Source organism: Pipra filicauda, unplaced genomic scaffold (genome assembly GCF_003945595.2).
Source record: "Pipra filicauda isolate LSUMZ 115617 unplaced genomic scaffold, ASM394559v2 scaffold140_size2443280_pilon, whole genome shotgun sequence".
Lineage (NCBI taxonomy): Eukaryota > Metazoa > Chordata > Aves > Passeriformes > Pipridae > Pipra > Pipra filicauda.
The window spans coordinates 268,466-291,302 of record NW_024103885.1 but is presented as its reverse complement, the minus strand read 5'-3'; the positions used below and the strand labels follow the sequence as shown (position 1 = coordinate 291,302).

General features: G+C 34.6%; 1 protein-coding gene across 2 annotated transcripts in view; it reads left to right on the top strand.

Moving 5' to 3' along the window:
- The window catches only part of TUSC3 (tumor suppressor candidate 3), a 110,618-nt gene that overhangs the window by 79,387 nt on the left and 8,394 nt on the right, over nucleotides 1-22,837 (top strand). Inside the window, exons 7-9 of one of the 2 annotated variants that reach the window (XM_039378554.1) lie at nucleotides 8,718-8,810; nucleotides 13,106-13,169; nucleotides 20,613-20,687. In XM_039378554.1, the coding sequence (XP_039234488.1) occupies nucleotides 8,718-8,810; nucleotides 13,106-13,169; nucleotides 20,613-20,687 (232 nt within the window). The remainder of the gene's footprint in view (nucleotides 1-8,717; nucleotides 8,811-13,105; nucleotides 13,170-20,612; nucleotides 20,688-22,837) is intronic. The other variant, XM_027735952.2, reaches the window with a different exon arrangement.

Here is a 22,837-nt window from a genome sequence, read left to right as displayed (position 1 = left end):
CAGGCAGGCTGTTGCTCTTCCTCTTCGCCTTTTCTTCTTAGTATGTTCTCATCTGCCTACTTCAGGCATCACAGTGTTTCTATTTTGAACATATGAATGCTCTTAATGTAAAGTTTGTTGTTGACATCAGTATTTTGCTTTTTTCTGGTTAATTAATATGCTATTCTAAAAAGTGAGCCATCTTAAGTTCTTTGTTTTTCAACAACTTTGCCCAAATTAGTAATACTTACTTGCAAGCTGCCCTCATTTCTGCAAAGCCGTGGTCTACTGAACCCAAGTTTTCTTCTCTGTTACTGCAGAGAAAAGAGGATAATGTATCATGAGGTATTGTATCCGCTCTCAAAATTCTACTTTGCATTTCAGTCCACTTTGGTTGCCTGTAATTTATTTATTTCAAAACACTAAATGTGTTGTGAAGGTACAACTTTGTTATTTTATGTATCTAGGCACAATAATTGAGCGTTGAATAACTCAGACTTCTGGTATTTGTAGAATAAGGCTAAGCTTATTCTCTCTTTTCTGAGCTGCAAGCATACTACATGTTCACAATTCAGTACTTGTAATATTCTTAAATTCCTTATATACTGTAGTGCAAGTATCGAAGTCTCATATGAACAAGTACTTATAATATCTTAATAGAATTTTTCATTTGGCATCAAATAATTCCCAGTTTTCCTTGTCCCAAATACATGGACATCCAGTGTTCAAGTGATCCCCCTCCAGGTATTAATGTTTATTGCTTCTTTAGTAAAGCTAGTATTTAAGATAATTTAGTATAAGCTTAAATCTATTGATAATTCTGGATGTCTATAAGACTTGTGTTGGTTTTTGCAATCCTGTGGTGCAATAGTGATGCTCCACTATTTGGGTTTTTTTCTTGGAGACACCTGATGGAAGGAACTTGAAACGCAACTCATCCTGCTGACAGCAGTATTTGATTTGTATTCATTGCCGTCTGGAATACTTGCTAAGGATAACACAGCAAATAGGTCTGAGGTTTTGTGTCATAACATAAAATTTTTAGCTATTGGTTTTTATAGTGTGTTAAGTGAATGCCTGCCATCATAAACATAACTTTATAAAATACATCATCACAAATTTGATAGTTGTTGAAGTACAAGATGCCTAATGGCATAGCACATCCTTTGAAAAAATGTTCTCAAACTCTTACATTCTAATAATTAGGAAACATCTGCCAGTGCATTAGGCAATGAATTTAAATAAGTGGCTCCTATAACTGCCTTCATAAATCATGGATTTAAAGCGTTTGTTATTGTGAAATAAATTCCTATTTGTCAGGTGTGCCTACTCTCAAATTTTATATTCTAGACATGGAGTGATTCCTTTATTCTCAATTTGTTCTGCTAAAGGCTTCATTTTCTATGTCATGTCAGCAGTGTTTCTTCCAATTTGCTAACTAGACCTAATATACCATGCAAAAAATTGCTCTGGGCAACACTGAACATTTTTTAGTAACTGAGCTGTACAATTCTGATTACCATAGGCTTATTCTAGAAAACTGAGAGTAATTTTAAAAACAGTACAGCAAAACTTATTAAAAATTTAGTTTTGACCCTTTTTTATAGGTATTCAGTTCTATTTTGAAGGTTTTGTACAATCATGTTAGGAGGCCTGTATTTTTCCACAGTCTCTTTCTCCAAATGACTGCTTCTTTGTGATCTTAAATGTTAATCAACAGAAAGACCAAATGAGAGAGACTGTACTGGGAAGAAGATAATAAGCATGTCTTTTCCATTGAGAAAACTCTCATGTAGATTTCAGTTTTCCATTATAGTCGAAGTTACTAAGTTGACCTGTAGAAGAATGAGGAGAAGAGAGTTTAAACAACACACCAAAAAAAACTGTTTTGGAAAAATGAGATTTAAAGAAAGTTTCCCTCAATTAATGCATGCCAACCTAAAATTCTGTTTTCTTAAAAAATTTGATGAGATGCTCTCTTTATCTCGAGAGTAATATTAATATGTAATGCTCTGGAGCGAGACTATGTAATGAGTTACAATGTCAGATTTAGAGCTTTAGATAATTGAAATGATATCCTATTACAACAACATCAGATAATAAGTTACACCTAAATCTGAACAGAATAACAAAACTCTTGTGGTAGTGAAAATTTTTCTTCCTTTTCACTGACTTAAATGTTGATACTTTATGTACCTGCATAATTTGGTACATAAAATTGTTTTTAATAAAGAATATTAATTCTTAAGGTTTTGTTTTGGTTCACCATCACATAGTGGCAAAGGATATAAGGATATAAAACCCTAGGATGTGCAGGCATATATGTGTCTGTTTCTGCTACATGACGTGTAATAAAAAATTTGTTGTAAAACTTGCTTGATAAAACTTCAGAGTATTTGAAACAGTTGTGTGTGTCACACAAGTATAATTTTGTTATTGCTGTTATAAGGAAAAAAATCCTGACATACAAATAGCCGTACACAAGTCCATTACTACAAATGTGACTTTGGCCCATAATGGCAGCTGCAGCTTCATTTTCTTTTGTTCAAGTTTTGGCAATTAGCTGACAGTCTTTCTCTCAAGAATAATCCAGTGTTCACTAAAGTGTAGTTTGAAAGGAGTTCAGAGACAGTTCTACTCAAGAAATAAACTTTTTAATTCAGTCGGTTCAATCTGTTACTTTATACTGTGTTCATTCAGATACCTCTTTCAAAGTAAGGGTTAAGGTTTATGAATTGATATACAAGCTGTGCTTCAGATGGTGCTAAAAATTACTTTGGCAAGAAAGAACAGCATGGCTTTCCTCTCTGGCATGTACCTAACTACTCAGTCATATAGACTAATGTTTCATGCTCAATTTTGCATACCTATTCATGCCTGCCTAGTATGTCTCAGCTTCCTGGTTAATTAGCATTAAAAAAACTGCATTCCAAATATACAGATATTTCCCCTGTACTTCACAAGTTTCTCTGCAATTGCAAATCCAAAAAAATTGACTTAATTTACTGTGGAATTTGCAGTCGGTTGTCATCGCAAAACCTGTACCTGGAACAGCTTAATATATATCTCTTAAACTCTATGTAGCAGAGTTAGGGGCAGTATCCAGTTTGCTTGGGGAAGACAATTACATGAAACACAGGATTATCCTCACATTCCTCTGTTGTTGTTAATTGGATTGTAGCTTTGGGGTAATTTGAAATTTGCACCTCCCCTTGCTTCTGCTACAAAATAAACTTGTTTGTTTGTTTGTTTGTGTTTTTCACAGCTGTTTGATTTCAGCGTAGTCTATTTGGAAACTAGTGTCATAGTAAAGTCTGTCTGTCTTCACTTCTGCTTCCAGCACTTCAGTATTCAGGTGAAACTACCTTTTATGCCTCACAGCTTGAAATCCAATCAAAAGAACACTTTGAAATTTCAAAAGAGAAAATACCACAGGTCCTGACTAAGAAATTAAAAACATCTTCTGAGTTCATAAATATTTTACATATATGTTTTAAACCATGATTTAAATAACACCAACAACATGAGCTCAGCTGAATGGCTAATTTCAGCTCTTCCATCTCTATAATTTATAAGGAAAACGTATGGTGTACTATACAGTAGCTGTCTTTCTTGTTTTACCATGACCACTCATTGACAGAACACCAACAATGTGAAGATCATCACACTCCTACACTGTGGCATAGGTATATGGCAGCAATCATATTTTACCTTAGACTGTTGGGGTTTTTTTTGAAGACCAGTGAGATATATCCCATATTGTGCTTAGCATCATTGTTTCCTAATTAGAAGTATCATGGTTTGGCTTCCATGTGTTAAGCAAGCAGTCCATACTCCAAAACACCTATTAACAGTAGAACTTTAATCACAGCTTTTCTTTCATTAGAATCACTGCTTTGGTTGTCCAGCTATAATGAAATGTGTAGGAATGTCACTTTTCTCTAAGAATTTTTTTTCCATCTTTCTTAAGTTGATTAAAAAGTAGTCAAGTTGTTAAGCAAGACATCACAGTTGCAAAAGTTTCTTTTCCTTAGGCAACTGGGCTAAGCTGTGTCATACAAACTTCCCCAAACTACCAGAATGCTGTTTCAGAGATCCTGGAAATTCTGGTCTCTGTTAAAGTCTCTCACCTGGGTACTGTGTGTTGTAATGCCCATTCAGAGGGAAGGCATTTGTTGCATGCCAATCCATTAAGTAACTTGGAAATTAGGTAAGAATAAGGGTACCAATGTTTTATTCCTAATGATAGTTTAAGTTCTGTGTTTTTTCTGAAACCCACAAAGTAATGATTCTTTGAAGGATTGCTGCATCTTTTGTCATCTTCTTTTTTTATGATTAATAAATGTTGGAGAAGTCCCTCAGAATTAATTCTTATTCAGCAGTTTTTATCAAAGCTTCTGTATATCTGAGCAGAGAGTTCACAGTTTCTGGATTTGCAAGACTCCTTTGATTATCTGACTCCTTTGATAGCACTTCTAGACACCCTAAATAATGCAGCATAGCTATAAAAGCTGCCTAGGAACAACCAAAGCAGCAGCATAAACCAGGATTTCTATAATACTATTTTAAATTATACCAACTACCACTTTCATCCTGCTAGTCTGCTAAAGTAAGGCAGCATTTTTCCACTTTTGCTCTAGGGCTGAAACCCAGGTCATATTCTGTGCTCGATGCCAGACTTTGTAGAAGGCAACCAGCACAGCCTGTTTCAGCCAACCAGTCTTGTGAAAACTGGCTGCTGTCTCTTGATTCAGTTTTGGTTTGGACAAAGGTGAACACAGCAGTGAGCTCAGGCATGGAAAATGTAGCTCATATTCATTGAATTAATATGAGAGAATCGAAGAGTCTGTATGAGACTGTTGTGTGTATCTGTATTATATAAATTCTTTAAAAAATTCAACATTAAATATTTTATTAAAAGGGCTAAATTCATCCATAACTATTAAATTCTCCCATCAAAAGTGGCTGATATGATTTATGGTCATGTTTAGTAATTGAGAGTCTGAACACTTGCACTAACTGTTACACCAAGGATGCCGAAAAAGTTATAAATACATGGAGTTTTATTTGGAGGGGTCCAGTGTTGATTTCCTAGGTATCCTACTACTTTTTAGAGTCAAGCGCTTGAGTGTAAGCTGAATAAAATCACTAAAAGTGCATAAGTAAGACCTCTGGTGATTCTGTCCCTCACCATTTTGTGTATGCTGGTGTGTTCACTTCAGCTATTTTGTTAGTCCTGGTCTTGCTGGTCTATAACTGAACTGTATTGGATTTCATGTAGAGACATAACTTAGAGAGACGGCTTACTAGGAATATAATACAGGAAATTTTCACCAGGTTGGCTTATATTTGATTTGGACATATTCATAAAGCTAGTAGCTGTTGAAAAGAAATTGTTTCTTTCAAGTAGCTTAGTCTTAAATTAGAGTATTTCTGTTTGATTATTAAATAAAATGAAGACTCCTGGAAAAAATATTGTCTCAAATAGCTGACTTCTCACTTCTTACTGTCATATGTGGTTTTCATTTTGCCAGAAACACAAAATCATTTATTTAGGATTTCTGTTAGGACCGAGTTTAGATTTAGTTTTGTGTTTATTACTACATTGAATTTTGAAACCATTGAGTATCATTTGCAGATGTCGCTTTTATATCTGGGTATCTGCAATAAAAGAAATTACCCTATTAAATACTTGTACATTATGCTAACTATTGGACATTAATATGTGATTAGACTTGTCAGAGGTTTCTGAGCTGTGTGGTAAATAAACCAAAGTCAAGACTTTTTGCATTTCTTTAGTTTTTGAGATGGGACTTCATATATTTATTTACTCAGTTTCAGTGTTGTTTAATTTCTCTGAAATAAATTCATACCCATATTACTGGGTCTCATGTCCTCTGTCCCAAGAAAAGCTTTATAGTTATTTTGGTAAATCACATCCATATGCTAACAGAGGTTCTACGTTGTTCTCACACATGTGAATAACTTAGGCCCAAACCAGCATCATCTCATGTTTTTTCACATCAGTGGTCACAATAAGGCTTTTGAGGGCTGGCTGCTATGGGAAAAATAGGTCACTGTACATGTGCTGTCTCCAGCAGGTAATAGTATCTCCTGTGATGGAAAGAAAGCAGGGAATTAGATTAGGCTTCTATTTCAGATTTTCACAGACACCTGCCTGGGCTAATAACTTCATAAGAAGTCCCCTATTGGGTTCTTAAGCAAGTTAAAACTCTGTTCAGTATGAACTGAACAGATACTACTATGTAGGAATAAAATAAGCATATTTGGAGAGCATTCTTCAAGTGAACCTATGTGAAACTATACTGTTTTTACAAAGCATAACATTTCAATAGGTAGCTGCAATCACAGAGTCAGAAAGCTAGGGCTTTGGAGCTGCATGAGATTTTATTCTTAATCTTGATGGGCAGTTTAAGCTGCTTTTGAAGTGTTACGTAGTTAACATAGAAGAAAACCTGTCTAGAGAAATGTAGTTGTGATCATGAAATCACACAATAAAACATTCATTAATATACCTTGATGTTTGATTTCAAAGTGTTTGCTTTACTGCATGAATTATTTGTTCTCTATAAAATCTTTAAGCTTTTTCTGCACTTAAAATGATAAGGTGTGGTAATGGTATTGTGAGAGAATGTTTTAGAACTTTCACTTTTTAAACATTTTAAACATTTAAAGACTGCTGAAAGTCATACTACTCCTGGCCTTGGAAAACATATAAATCTGAATTGATAGAGAAAGTTCTTTTTCCCCTTTAAGTTAAGAAGTTAGACTTCTTATATCTAATGTGTGTTCTTGGCAAAATTGGTGGTCTTTAATTAAAATATGCCATTCCAAAGGCTCGATCATAATTAAGTAATCCATGGCCTTCTGTAATGTTCCTTTCTCTGATGAATTTCACCCTGAATGTTAATGCAGTAAAAGAAGACAGATTAACAACGTTTATCCTAATGGTGTGGAATTCATAAGTCTCTCTTTGGGGCAGTTAACTACTGTGTTGCTTCATTTCTTTCTAGATATATTAGCTTGAACTTGGCCTTTTGTCTCCTTCAGGGGACAGTCTCCATCCAGGGGTTTCTTCAACATACCGTCCAAGTTCAGCTTATCACTATGAATAATTATTAGCAAAATCAGTCTGCTTTTGATTAGTTTTCAATACACTTTTTTATTAGATGCATGTCATATCTCATAAACTCAAGACAGGTTATTTCTCAGTTATCCAAAATGATTATACTTCATGAAGTAGCTTTGTATCTTAGGCTATTACTAAACCCAACTTAGTTTAATAAGCTCCATTTACCCTAGCATCCTTCATGTACATACTGATGGAAAATAAACATCATGATGTTTGTTTTAAGAAAGATTAGTGAAGCACCTGAAATCATGTTTTAATTTTGGGCACTTAACAAATTCTTCTTGCCTTGAGAATTAGCACATCTCACAGAGGCCTTATTTCCCCTTACTTTGTTTCTGTTTTATTTACATTGCATTAACAGAAAGGAATGGAAGAGCACAGATTATAGTTAAGTATATTACTGAACCATGACAACTGCCACTCTTGAAGGGAAATCAAAAGCACATTTTGCATTTAGGGGAATTTAAAGGTATATGACATTGCTGTTATCCTTTACTATCCTGGTGTGGTATTATATATGTACCATCTGCAGTTCCATAACACTAAATATTTAATGAGTCCATGAATATTAGATAAATATTTAATACAATTTTGTAGAAATATGCGAGCATTGAACAATTGTTTGTCACTACCAAAGAAAATGGCCTGATTTGAGGATATGATTATTCCAGTTCACAGATCAAATAGCTTCTGTGAAATCTGACCTGAGATAGGAGAATGCCGGAGTTGGAAAAGGACTGATTATTCAAAGTGTGAATTACTCAGGCTTTGGTTCCCCTGTTAGTCCTACCAGTGAGGCATTTACTGTTGCATCTCTTGTGTGGCAGCAGTAGTTGGGTGGCTGTACAGGTTTCTGCTCAAGCTATGCTTGTCTCTCTTCTGACAGACTTTATCTTCACGTCTTGCGTGGTCCTCCCTCTTGATGCCATTAAAATGAAAGAGAAATACTGAGTTTATTCATGAATTTATTTAAAGCATTTGCCTAGAGCATTTGCAGCCAGATAGGCTTCACAGAGTTTCCAAATATTAAATGGATTCAGTGTCAAAAAGCAGAAATGATAGCAAAACAGAAATCTCACTTCTTGGTGTCTTAATAGTCTGTAGCTTCAAATAAAATTTCATGAGAATATCTGCCTTGCATATAGGTCATTCAACAATCTTCTTATAGAAGGAAAAAAGTAATAAGAGAATAAAGAAACTTCACATGTGACCAGATCCTTTCCTTAGCTTGAGAATTGATAAATAGCTAATTCTTCAATATTCCTTTAAAAATGTGTCTTTAAATATATTCTATTTTAAGTAAGTATGAGCCCCAGATGTCCATGAATTTCAAAATTTGATGAGTCAGTGGCCATTGCAGCGTACAAAACTGATGTGTGGGGGTACGTTTGCATAAATATGTGTCAGTACAAATATAATCTATGCTTCAGTTGGCCTCACAGTATCGTTATATGCCTGTAGGGAAAAACATTTCCTTAAACATAAGGAAATTCTTTTTTCAAGAAAAGCTGTTTGCTATAATTTTTACATTAAATACTGCAGTTCTATCTTCTGAAAACTTCTACTTTCTTTTTTGTCTGTTTAGAAAGGAGGTCTGAAAGTGCATTGGGGAAAAAACACAACCCATAATTCCTTTGTGAAGTGGTTAAGAGCCATTCCTCATAAGAAATGGGATGAGGTACTGCCATAAATTCATGTGATTCACAATATGTTGTGAAATGCAAATTCCTTTGCTTATCCTTCCTCCCTGGAACAGTCTGCGCTACTTTATGTACTTCACTAGCATTGCTCTGACTGACCCACAGCTATAGAGGAGATGCACCATGGTGCAGTTTTGAGTATTTGGAGAATAATGTCTTGGGGAAGCAGTTTGAGGACTCTATTGGTCACACACAGATTTATTGCTAGTTAACTTTAAAGAGAAAATCTACCTAAGGACACTTGTAAAAGCACAGGAAGTTAAGAGTTAAAATGTCAATACTGGACAGTAAACATCTGCTTTATTTAATATTTTAACAAAGTAGCTTTGAACTGGTGAACTCTTCCTGTTAATCTGAGATCTCTTGCCCTCTCAAACAAAGATGAAGCTTGGTTTTTGTCTTTAAGGTGGCTACTCACTTTGCTTTTAGCCATTTCTATCCCCTCTCTGGAAGCAGAGCAGGTATATAACAATTGTCTCTTACTAGGTTTTTAATGTCCATGTAACATTTCCAGAACTAAATCAAAGAACATCCACCTCCTTGCAAGCAAGGCTATGCCTTTAGCAACTTACATTTAAAGAAATATGATTACAGCATTAATCCCTATGAGACATTTAGCCAGAAATTCATATTCATCAGCTAGTTTTCAAATTACAGTCTCTGGTTCAGGTCTTCTAGTCAGGGTTTTTTTGTTTTAGGTTTTAGTTTGGTTGGCTCAGGTTTCACATTTGCAAATAAACTGTATCTAGTTCATTATGCTGAGTATCAGTTGGCAGCTAGGACTCTTATCTGTCACCTAATTAATTGTGATAATGAGGCTGTCTTTCTTTTCATTATTTTGTCTTCTTAAGGACTTTTATCTTTAAAGAGACTGGTCAAATCCTGATATAAAAATGAATATTTTACATCATGTAATAAAACTAATTACTTTGTTAATTTAACCAACAGGCAGGGAAAGATATTCTGCTCTAAATTTCTTGTTCTTTTTAGGATTTTATCATAGCGATTACCTATCTTAATGAATTAGGAGAGAAGCCTCCAGGAGGACCTTATTGCAGACTTGCAGTACTTAAAGAGATCGTATTAGAAAGATGGGGACAGACGTTTTACACCTGTTTTAAAGGACAAAGGGTAATAGTTTTAAACTAAAAGAAGATAGATTTAGACTAGATATAAGGAAGAAACTTTTTATCATGAGGGCGGCGAGATGCTGACATAGGTTGCCCAGGGAAGTGATAGATGCCCCATCCCTGGAAATGCTCAAGATCAGGTTGGGCAGCTCTCTGAGCAACCTGATCTAGTTGAAGATGTCCCTGCTCACTGCAGGGGGATTGGACTATATGGTCTTTAAAGGTCCCTTCCAACCCAGACCGTTCTATGATTCTGTTATTCTAATGAAAAATTTCTGAGAATGTCTTTCCAACAGTTGAAACCTTGTATTATTCTGATACCAACCCTGCTAGAGCATTACATTAAATCACTATACTACTTCTGTAACACATAAAAACTTGCCTTAAGTTTTTTTAATCAGAATATGATTAAAAAAACAGTAACCACCTAATTAGTTTTTTTATAACTTTTAGTCTTTTTTTGTGGCATTTCAGCTTTGTATTGTAAGTAGTCTGCATGGACAGTATTGTGAACAGTTTACTGCAAACTTTGATCATCCTCAGCTTAGGAGAATTTTTCAGTCAATTTTTCAAGTCTGAATAGCTACTGAGAAATTTTCAGAGTTGAGAGCATATTAGCTGGCATTTTAAAAAACATCATTACTGTATTGGTTTGACAGCTACAGGGTTATGAAACTGTGCTATTTCATTTAAAAATTATTTGTAATTATTTATTATTTCCAAGTGAAACCAGAAGTCACACAAACTTGAGTGATATTTTTAAATAAAGTTACTATGCTGGGTGATGAAGACGAGAACCTAAAATGTTCTTCCTCCCCAGTGTAGGACAGATTTTTGTCATCAAAAGCAGTAGCATAAAATTTTCCTTTTTTGGAGGTGAGGCTCTTCATCTCTGTTAGGAAGAAAGCTAAACAATATAATGTCAGCAAATTGTTTTGAGGAAAGTAATGATTTCTCCATATAGTGTCTGCATGTATATGTGTTTATGTGCAAACTTTGGATTCTGTTCCTTCAGTGGTGTTACAGTGAATTAAATTGCTACCATAAGAGGAAAAGTAATTTACTTTAACAAAGTATAAAAGTGTATGAATAAAAATGTCATCTCTCATCTAAATGTTTTGCAAATACATAAGGCATTTATAATCCTAGTAGTCCTGTAACAACCAGTTTTATTAATCAGTGATAATAATAATACCTCTTCAACATAGAGTATATGTCTTTAGTTCCCAATGTGTGTTTTCATTCAATTTAGCATGTGTGTAGAGAAAGACCAGTAGTGATGATGTATAAATGCATATAGGTATTTAATAACTAAATAGGGCTACTAAACCCTGTTGCACTTTCCTGATGAAAGGCTCATTTTTTATTTCAGTTCACATTGTAATAACAAATACAGTATATATATTAGAATCACTGTAAGCCTTAGACTATAACTTTGTGCCATGATCAAAGAAATAGATGTTTATTGTTTGTTACGCACACTTGAATCCAGATCCTGCAAGTTTGTAGGCAGACCTGTGTGTATATATATTGCTTTAGATGTGTGAGAAATAATGACAGAAGGTCACTATTCACAGAACTGTGATCATGTCTGAGTCAGAGTACACAATGTATCAAGCATTTTAACTTTGTCATTAATTTTTATTAATCTGAAATATTCTTCCTTTGTGTTATATATATGTGTGTGTGTGTGTATATATATGTATATATATAGGTATATTTAGCCTTAGTGAGATTTATAAGGAGTCATGCAAAAAAACCCAAGAAATACAATTTGGCTCACTGTCGTATTATACTGCAATGAGATCAGTGATTTTTATCTTGTTAAAGAAAAAAGATACCTCTGAGAGATGGAATCTTTAGATACATGAAGGTCTTGCCTGGTTTAGCTTTGATTGGTTATTTGAATGAGCATAATATGATTGAATTCTGAAAGCAATAGATAACCATCTACTGAGTAAAAACTTCTATAATTTCTTATGAAATACATGATCTGACACCACCATCTGACACCACCATCAATCAGAGCTTAACTACTGTGGAAAAAGGCATTCTTTTGTATTTCAAAGCATTAGAGTATTTAAAATCTGAATTGTTCTGAATCATGACAAGGATGGTATTCCACCAGAATTATTCAGAATAAAATTAATTAAAGCAACATGTATGAGTGAAAAAATAAATTAACAAAACCCTGCATCCATAAGGAGGGCAAAAAGTTTCCCGTTTCTTTACCTTTATAGATGTGAGAATTTTTCTTTCTATTTAGTTGGGGTGAAAATTGTTTCTGTGCCTAAGAAGAATATGTGTAAATAATACTTTGAGAACATGGACATATTTAATTTCACATAGAATAGTATGACAAACTGTACTCAATATTTGTAATTGATATAGTAGAGAAAGACACAGAACCTCCCTCATTTTGTGCATGTTTGCATTCCTTCAAATTTTTGCTTCTTTTTTGCTATCATAACTAGTTAACAATAAATTCTAACAGCTTTTCACTAATGTGCTGTAAGTTCTTAAAAATAAATGTACAAAGGGAGCCCATTAACAATAATTATTTGGGGCAAGGGGGAAGTAGACTGTGTTAGCCTTAGTATTAACTTCTGTTATTGCAGTCACAACATAACCATTTAAATAAGACAGTTTATGAATTAGGATCTCTGAAGGACACAATTGTACCTTATTGCAGAAAAATGAAATATACTTGGTATTTATATCTCAATCTGAGAAAGACTAAAGTCGAATTATTTTTTTAGAGTCAGGATTCAGCTTTCACTTTTGTAAAAGCCATGCTGATGCATATCCTTGGTTTCATCACCTGCCTTCTCAAAAATTGTATCTCCTAAGCAAATAAATGTATGTTCTTTATTCCACAGTGGCAGCAGTGTGAAAAAGAGTCCAGTATAATATAATGTTTGAAACATTGCATTCACTGTATATACATGCTTTGCTAAATATACTATTTTTAACACTCTTTTTTACTAAACATATATACATAAACTGTGCTGTTAATTTTTAGCTGTTGCTGCCTGCATTTTTCTGCAAAGTGGGTTTTAGTTTTATTCTCACATATCCAGTTGTGCCATTGTCAGTGGATTTCTTTGTTTTAAAGAGGATTGTTTTTCATTTTTATTTTACAGAGTTACATACATGGAAGCAGTCAGGCTCAGTTTGTTGCAGAATCACATATTATTCTTCTGCTGAGTATCCTTCAAAGTGATGATGAATATAAAAAAAGCAAGATGAGGCACAGTGTGATGTTAAATAAAATTGCTCTGGCAGGGAATAGCTGAACATTTGAGCAGGTATTGTATTTTGCCTTACTTGCTATATGTTGAAGTAAATATTCAATGTTGTTGCTATTTACTGCCAAGTAAACCTGGCATTCCTTTCGCTAATGTGTACCTTATTATATCCTTTGTTAGTCTTATGCCTTCAGTGTTACCTGTTCGTAGCAGAAACTAATTTTCTTCTTTTTTTACTCTGTGTTATAATAGTTAAAAATTCATTGAAAAAATAATTTTATTTCTTCTTACTGACAAGAAAAGCATACAGAAATTTACCAATCATGCACGAAGATGATTTGTCCTCCAATAGTCCTTGGATTTTTTTCCCCCACCTAATCTAGACAGTTTCCTACTACTTCTTGAAATAAATAACTCAATCACATTTGTTCTGACATCATCTTCTCACAGAAAGACTCTTGAGACCTACTTTTACCTTTTACTCTTTCATTCTTACTGAGTCAGAAAAAGTTAAATGAATTTTTTTTTGTGAATGTCTTAATAAACTGTAAAAAAAGCTTATATGTTCTGGATTTTTAAACCCTGCTTCTCATCAGCTTTATTCATTGAGTAAAAACTCTAGTCGCCATTAACCATTTTTAAAGTCTAGTTTCCATTACAAATACCTTCGTCTGAGGGGAGCAAACAAAAGAAAATAGTATTTCCCAATTTATAGTAATAACTAGATCTCAGTTACATTAATGCAGCTGTCTGAAAGAATCCTTTCAGTGATGTTGTTCATTGCCACTTCCAAAAGGAATTCTCTAAGGTTTCATTTCATGGCTCAATACTGTTGAGATGAGTTTTTGGTCACACACAAATTTCAAAATGAAATCTTTGCCATGAAATATTGACAAATGTGCATGAAAATTAATATTTCTGTATACTTTCAATGTTGGTAATAATTATTAACTGCTCCATTGCTTCTTCATTATTTGCTTATTGAGAAAATGTTGCTAGAAAATGTGGGAATTAGAAAAAAAGTATGCCAAATTGATAAACAGCAGTGCATTCAATTTATCCTTTAAAGTTTAAAAGATGCATTGAATTTTAAAACAAGGCATTACTATGCTGGTAATGTACATGTTTCATTTGGTTGCTTATTTTTACTTTGTAGTAGTAAGGTTGTCACTTTTTGCTAGATGTTGAAATAAAATGTTATGTTTCTCTATAAAGTGAATTTTTAATACCTCTGATGAAAAAATGTGAATTTCCATTGCATTTCTATACTTGCTTTTAGATAGTGATTCTATCCCATTTATTAGATGATTTCTGTATAAAAATCTGCTGTTTTTCCAGGCTGTAGCTGCATAATTAGGACATGGTTAAGAAGGACTTGTGAAGAAGTCAGATACTCAAATTATTTTATAAAGCAAAAAAAAAATTAAATTCAGTAAAATCTGTGCAATGTTACTGATTACATACCAGGTGTATGTACACAGACACCACCTAGGACTGGTAATAGAGGTGAACTTCATTACCACTTGTGGTAATGAAAAAACATCAAAAAAGAAAGTGATGTAGTTTGATTGGCATTTCAGTGGTTGAAATGCAAACTTCCAGCTACATCACTGTTGTGAGATGCATATTTCAAGGAGTTTAGGGGAACTCCAGTGCCAAGACTCATGTAATGCTTCCTAAAATTCTTGAAAAGCCATTTGACATAGCTGAAGCCAGAAAGTTTTAAGGGAAAGAACGTTCAGGGTTATTTTAACTATCAGTACAACTGGATTTCAGGCCATTAAAAATACTGAAATACATCTTGATTGTGTACAATTCATCCATAAATTCAGATTCAAATAGATAATTTTCAGACTATTGTCCACTTTCTCAACTTCTGAGCTAGGAATCATCCTTCTTCACTGAGATGAGACATTTAGCAATTGGTGTCTTAAACATGCTCCTTCCTCAACCCTCAAGGCTTGTCAAATCATCCCCTGGGATGGTTATGATTTGAGAATTGAATAGTATAAGTGGAGTATTAGTCATTGCTCATTGTTTCCTGAACTGAAGCAAAACTGTATTGAAAAAAGCAATGAGACGTGTTTCATTGCACAACCGTACTTTTTGTATTCGTTAGTTTCTATATTAATTCATTAATATCTTAATTAATGACATAGAGCAATCGAGTGCACCCTCAGCAAATTTGCAGATGACACCAAGGTGAGTGGTGCAGTTGCCACACCTGAAGGACAGGATACCATCCAGAGGGACCTGGACAGGTTTCATAAGGGGGACCCATGAAAATCTCATGAGGTCTAAGAAGGCCAAGTGCAAGGTGCTGCACCTGAGTCAGGACAACCCTCAGTACCAACACAGGATGAGGGATGAATGGCTTGAGAGCAGCCCAGCTGAGAAGGACTTGGGGATGCTGGTGGGCGCAAGGCTGGACAATGAGCCAGCAATGTGCACTTGTAGCCCAGAAAACCAATCGTGTCCTGAGCTGCATCAAAAGGAACCCCTCTACTCCTCTCTGGTGAGACCTCACCCGGAGTGCTGCATCCAGCTCTGGGGTTCCCAACACAGGAAGGACATTGACCTGTTGGAGTGAGTCCAAGAGAGAGGATTGGGTAAGCTTGGAAAACAGGTGGCTTCGGGGTGATCTATTTGTGACCGTCTAGTACCTGAAAGGAACTTACAGGCAAGGTGGGGCAAGACTATTCACAAGGGCACGTAGTGACAGGATAAGGGGGAATGGGTTCAAGTTGAAAGTAGCTTTAGATTAGGAAAAAGTTCTTTACTGTGAGGATGGTGAGGTGTTGTAACAGGTTACCCATGGAAGTTGTGGATACCCCATCCCTGTAGGTGTTCAGTGTCAGGTTGGATGGAGCTCTGAGCAACCTGGTCTAGTTGAAGGTGTCCCTGCCCATGGCAGAGGGATTGGAAGTAGATGATCTTCAAGATCTCCTTTCCCAAACCCAAACCATTCTATGATTCTATCATTCAATCCATTATATAAAAAAACAAATAAAAACTCTTGCTGTGAAAAGAGGCTAATACTTTGTTTTTGAGAACAGCATGTAACTGGAGAATATAGAATAATAGAAATTAAATTCAAATGGAAATGGTTGAGATAAAGAACCTGTAATGTGATCAGTATTTTTGAAATTATATCAGGTATTGTAGTGGTTTAAGTATTAGTAGGAAAAGGTTAAGACAAATACCTCTATCAGCAAAGTATGCCCCACCTTGTAAGGGGCCAGCAAAGAATTTCTCATGTTCTAATCATCATGCCCAAGCACAAAAAAAAACCCAGACTAAACAAACAAAACCCTCAAACAAACAAAAAACAACCAACCAAAAAACTACACCAAAACAAAACAAACAAACAAAAAAAGATAAAAAAGCATGCATGATAATCTCTCCCCCCATTTTAGGTAACAGTAAACTGAGCACAGGCTCGAGTGGATGTTTTCTAGTTTTTCTTGCTCATGTGTTATTAAGCAACTGCATGATCTGCAACTAAAAAGGTAGTCATTTCTTTATGTGTGTAATGGTAATGCCAGATTTTGTACTCTTGGCAGAAATACAGCAGACTATGAATGAGACTACCAAACTTTTTTCACAAAAGTAACCGAGTGTTAGTCAACCTCTTTTCTCTCCTTCTTTCTTTCCTCGCTTACTACTAATTAGGACTAAATGTGTGAAGTAAAAGTATAAATTATGTCATCATCATGGCTAGGCTTCGCGAACGAAGATTTGGGAGGGCTCTACCCACGTTTGTTGAAAGTGTGTTGGTGGCTAAAAGGTCCAATACGAGATAGGCACGTCTGGTTGCAAAAGGCACAGCAGAAAGACTGCTCTCCATTGCTGGCAAAATCCTGGCAAGAATACTCTTGAATAGACTAATACCCGCTATAGCAGAAGGAATTCTACCTGAAAGCCAGTGTGGTTTCAGAGCCAACAGGAGTACCACAGACATGGTGTTTGTTCTCAGACAACTGCAAGAGAAGTGTAGGGAACAGAACAAAGGTCTCTGTGTAACCTTTGTTGACCTCACCAAGGCTTTCGATACTGTGAGCAGAAAAGGTCTGTGGCAGATTTTGGAATGTTTAGGTTGTCCTCCCAAGTTCCTTAAAATGATCTTCTCATTCCATGAGGATCAACGCAGCCAAGTCAGATATGGCAATGCACTTTCTGAGCCCTTTCTATAAATTATGTATCACATTAATAAAAGTAGGAATGATCAGGTTTTCTTCCTTTTGGGCATTCTGTGATTAAATTTTCTATTAGAGTATGCTAATAAAAAGTATCCCAAATTTACTAGCAATTGGTTTCATTTAGTAGGGTATCTATAATTTTGGAGTTTATTGATACAATTTTTGGGTTTTGTTTTGGATTTGGTGGTATGGGGTTTTTTTCATACATCTGAAAAATCATCTTGATTTTTACAAGGGCTAAATATTATGCTCTGTACTACTTATCATTTTCTGTATGATCCTACAAATTTTGATGATCACTGTCTTTTTCATCCTACTTTAAAACTGTTGTTGTTCATGTTTCAAAATTCAAAACCTTTTCAATAGCACTATCTAAATAATATGTTTTCAGTTTTTATGATAAGCATGTATCAGCTGGGAAAAGGAGTAACAGAAGTTTCATATGTAAAAGTGTAACAGGATTTACACAGAAAAAAAATTTTACAGTGGAATAAATTTATCAGAAAACATGAACATCTGAATTTAAAACATTTGCTTGCCATGGTTTATCTGAGTGCCACATTCCCCCCATGTTTTCAAAATAGTTTCATAATGCATAGTGAGGCAGATAAAGAGGAACTGGAAAATAAGTACATCTTTTGATGCCATCTCATTTTTGGCACATGAAAAACTGTCAAAGTAAGAACTTGCTAAAGTTTTACATTCTGCATTGCTAGAGAATTACAATACTGTAAAAGATTATTTTAAGAGCTAGGACTATTGTTTTCTTTTGTAGAATATCAAAATAGTGTAAAGGCATAATGAAGAATGTTAGAAACAGGAGTTAAAAATAGAAACAAGCTGTGTATTCTGTGATAAAAAGCTACTTGTATTGAAATCACAACTCTGTTGAATTTTTGCTTCCACATCAGAAAGCTGCAGCAAGTACAGCTCAGTGTTACAGTGTGAAGCTACGAAGCTGATATTATTGAAGGTAAAAGGCAGCCAATGAGGCTGAAAGCTCAACAATGATGACTAAAGTTAGAAAGCAACAACTGAAGCAAAAATAGTGACAATGTGAGGGAAGCTTTAGGGGTAATCATGTGAGGCTCCAAAAGAGAGGGGAAAAAACCAGCATAATTCAGGTGGTTACAGAGCTAGAATTCTCAGTTGCAGAGCAAACAAGTTGCTTTTGTGAGGCTGTTATTCCTGGTGGTAAGAAAAGTGAATTAAACTCATGATCTGGTAAAAAAATTAATAACTAAGTTACAAAATGGTTTCTGCCAGATAGCTTTCTAGTGTGTGGTTGGCTAGTTTGTTTCTCAGAAGCAACCAGGTAAGGGAAATAGCAAAGGACCACATTATGTATTAATATTGCATGAGATAATCACACAGAAAAATTCCGTTTACAGAGCAGTTCAAAACCTTTGCAAAAGTAACACTTCCCCAAGAGGATTTGGTGACTTACCCTCACATCCTGGGACTGTTTTTTTTCCCTATGACTGTTAAAGTCAGGACTAAAACACTACTATAAATCCAAGCGAGGTATTGGCAAAATAAAGTAATCAGATAATACTAACTTAGGGACTTTTCTTAATAGGGTAGAAATACAGGGGGGAAATTTTTTGTCGGCTCTTCTTGTGGCAATTGCCTCAATTAATTCATGTTAATGCTTTTGTAACATTTGAAAATAGAGAACTGAGTGGTTCTCATGATGTTCTTTCCAATTCTTTTCCCTACTTGAAACATAACAGTAGCATAGGAGATTCCCGGTCTCTTATGCTCATGAATCTGAATCTTGACAGGCCAAATTTTTAGAAAATAATTTTTGCCTTCCCACCCAGTTTGCATAGTATCATGCATTCCATGGTTGGGTTTTTTTCACTATATTTTGCAATTTTTTTTTAAATTTTGTCAAGTGCAGTAACAAGCCTCCAGAAGACTTGAATATAAGCATTTATTCATGAGTGACCCTAAGCCTTATACACTGTGCGTGTGTGAGGAAGGTAATTTGGGCTACTAGTCTGTTTTTAACTAGAGTTTGATTTAGGACTGTAGGTAGATGACTGTATCAGAGAAGTGGTGTTAAAAATAATAGTTTTTGATGTTGTCTATTGTCTTTCACCATCGATATTTGCTTTTTTAAATCTTGTACTTTTCATTTGTCTCTTCTTATTCTATGTATATGAAATTTGGAAGTCTCAAACCTAAATCAGGCTGCTCATCTCTGATGAAGTGTGATTGTGTTAGCATTGACAGTTCTAAATCCTTTTGCTCAGGCTTAACTTAATTAAAATTGCATCATGGAATTCCAGATGTCTAAGCATTTTTGTATAATTTTGAACATTTCTAAAATGAAAAATATTAATATGAACATTGATAGTCATCCTACTTCCTAGCCCTGGGGTAATGCTTAAAACTTCAACCTTATTTGAATCTGTTAACTGGTGAAGTTCGTATTTCCTGAAATTGTGATTCTGAAATAGCACCCATGGTTCACTCCTGCTTCAGGATGGCATTCGGGCTTTCCCTGCCTCAAAACAGATGTTATGCACAGTAGTAACCTTCTTTTTTGTTTATATAGTTTCAAATAAACAATAAAGTGAATGGCTTAACATCTTGCTAGATTAGTTAAATTGTTTTATTGTTATGTACTTGCTCACTCTAGTAACAGTTATAATGAGACAACAAAACATTGAAAGTGACTGAGGACTTGCCTCTGAGATGTTTCTCTGCTAAACTATTAAGCAATATGACATTAAAGAGGAAGCTAATGTCTTATCTAAATGCCGAAGAAGATAAAGCAGTCCAACTGCTTCAGTTTGTGTCAAATAACCAATGAATTGTGTGCAATTGCATTGAAGGATCTTACAGTTTTTATTTTTTAAAAATCCTTTACTGCAAATATACAGAATATTATAAAATATCGGTGAATAACTATTTCCATAGCTGTCCAAAATTTATGTGTCCTACTTGACAACTATCCTTTAAAGCTTTTTGAACCTTCTTTCCTTTTTTTAATCTAGAATGCACAAAGAAAAATTTTACTACAGATTTTTGCCACAGGTGAGCATATTGGTGCAGTACAGATTGCGATATGCGGTTTTTATATGTAAATACTTCCTTTCATTTTATGAACTTGAAAGCTTTAGTTTGTAGATGTACCTTTGTAGCTTTCTCAGCTACCCACACACCTGCTGCTTTCCTTGACAATAGCAATACAGATGCTGCTATCACCATGGGAATGGTACTCCTGAATGAAGCTGCTACCTCCAAAGGGGATGTTGGAAAAAGGAGAAGTAAGTTGTACTAAATAGTTAAGGCAATGTTCAGACAATAAGAAGATATTGAGAAATTACAAGTGAATATCTAATTAGCTTCTCAGAAGGTCTTTACTTTAAACCAGTGTTTTCTTTTTTGGGGTGGAAAAAAGGAGAGCATAAAAATTCTGTTGATAAAACTACATTCAAATGAAGTCAGTAAAAAAATGTTCTGAGCACACTCAGCCAAGGTACAGATTGACACAGTAGTATCTCTACTACTTAGAATTGCATAAATGCTTTTTGGCTCTTGAATTACATTGAAAGTGAGTGACTTAAAGAATAAGAGTTTCAAAACATTGTTTTTAAAATTAATTTAGGCATTTAAGATGACAACATCCAAAGGAGTTTGAATATTCTTTTACTGGATAGTCTTGCCAGTATCATGTCTTGAGAGGAAGATGAAAACCCAGCAGTAGATATAGTATCCTAATCTGTAATGTCTAAAGATTTTTAGTCTGAAGTGCAATTTTTATGTTTTTCTGAATGTTGTTGTCATTCAAAATATTTGCAAGATTTTTTTTGTCAGTGAATTACATAAACACACAAGATGAAAATATTTTATCCAGAATCAAACTTCCTTATACTTGGAAGATACCAGATTTGCTACACTGCCTCCCCTTTCTTTTGAGATCAGTTCTTTAGCTACACAGTATTGCAGATAAGACTGGCCAACTATTTTCTATAAAAGCATTCTAGAATGCTTCATAACTGGTTGAATGTTTGCTAGAGATCTCTAATCAGTAGTGATTTGAGAATCTCTTTCAATGAGCTGTAGATGAATCATTTCATTCTGAATATCTTTTACAGTATCTAGCTTTAACTCTGATGTTAGAGGAGACAATGACATGAGTATAGTTGAAATATAATCTTAGATCCTCGGCTGTGAACATGAACACAGTGAAATAAAAGTGGACTGCAGTACAAATTCAGACTTTGCTCTTTGTGCCCCTTATGTGAATGCTTTCTGTGTATCTGGCTTGCACTGTTCATGCTTCCAATTTATTCATCCGTGCTTTGAAGTCATATTTGTGAGTGGTGATTTCTTTATAATGAAGTGTGTTTATTAGGTTTGTACATGGCTAGTTTTCTCAAAATAACTTGAAATTTTATATTCCAGTTGACAGGCGTCAGTTTCCACATGGTCAGTTTTAATGAAAAAATGCGTCATTGTCGGTTTCCTTGGATTCATGTTTGCTCATCCTTTGCTCAAAGGCAGCACACTTTTGAAGCATGAATATTGCAATTAAATAGCAAAGGTTTGGCTAAAGTAGGAGTAGTATAAGAAGAGGAGTTTTTAAAATCAGAGCAGCTCACTTCGTCTAATGTAGAGCAGCTGCATCTGAGTTATATGCATCAGCTTGTAACATTTTCCCTTTTTAAAAATGTTTATTTACATGCAACAGAGCAAGCTATCATGATCAAAAGAGGTTTTATCCTATTATTCCACGGGGTGCCAACAGATTTTCCAAATTTTATTTATTAATTTAAGCATTTACCTTGTTACTTAATTCTTTGCCTGAAAAGGCTCAAAGGATGCTACCCGAAGATCTGCATCATTGTAATTTAGTTTCAAAACCTGAAGATTTATATTGCTATTGAGTTAAGAGTAAAAAGTGATTTGGCTGCCATCCTTGGAACTTACAACAGTGAAATTTTTAGCCACCAATAACTAGATAAAGTAGTCACTAGCTGTCTTTGCCATAGATGGTTGACTAGAGACATGATTTCATCAGTAAAGGGATATTTTTCTAAATGTATTTTTTTTTCCAAAAAGAAGAGTAAATACCTGAAGTGACATTGCTTGATATGTATAATTTACAGGGTTATTAAATCCTCTATCAGCAGTAAGGTGTTTGCATCCACATATATTTAGTTTGCAAATTTCTGCTCTTTTTTTCTTGAAAGTACATTTACCCTGACAAATTATTTTTTCTTAATAACCATAAACATTATTTCCATATGTGTTTTAAATCCTGTCGGAAGATAGTGGACATCAGTATTCAAGGCAGTAACATTTTTATATTTAACTGTGTCAAAATTCTCTATAAATAATTGACATAAATAATATTCTTTGTAAAGATTCCAGTTTTAAATGTTTTATGTGCTAATAAACAAAGTTATTTTAT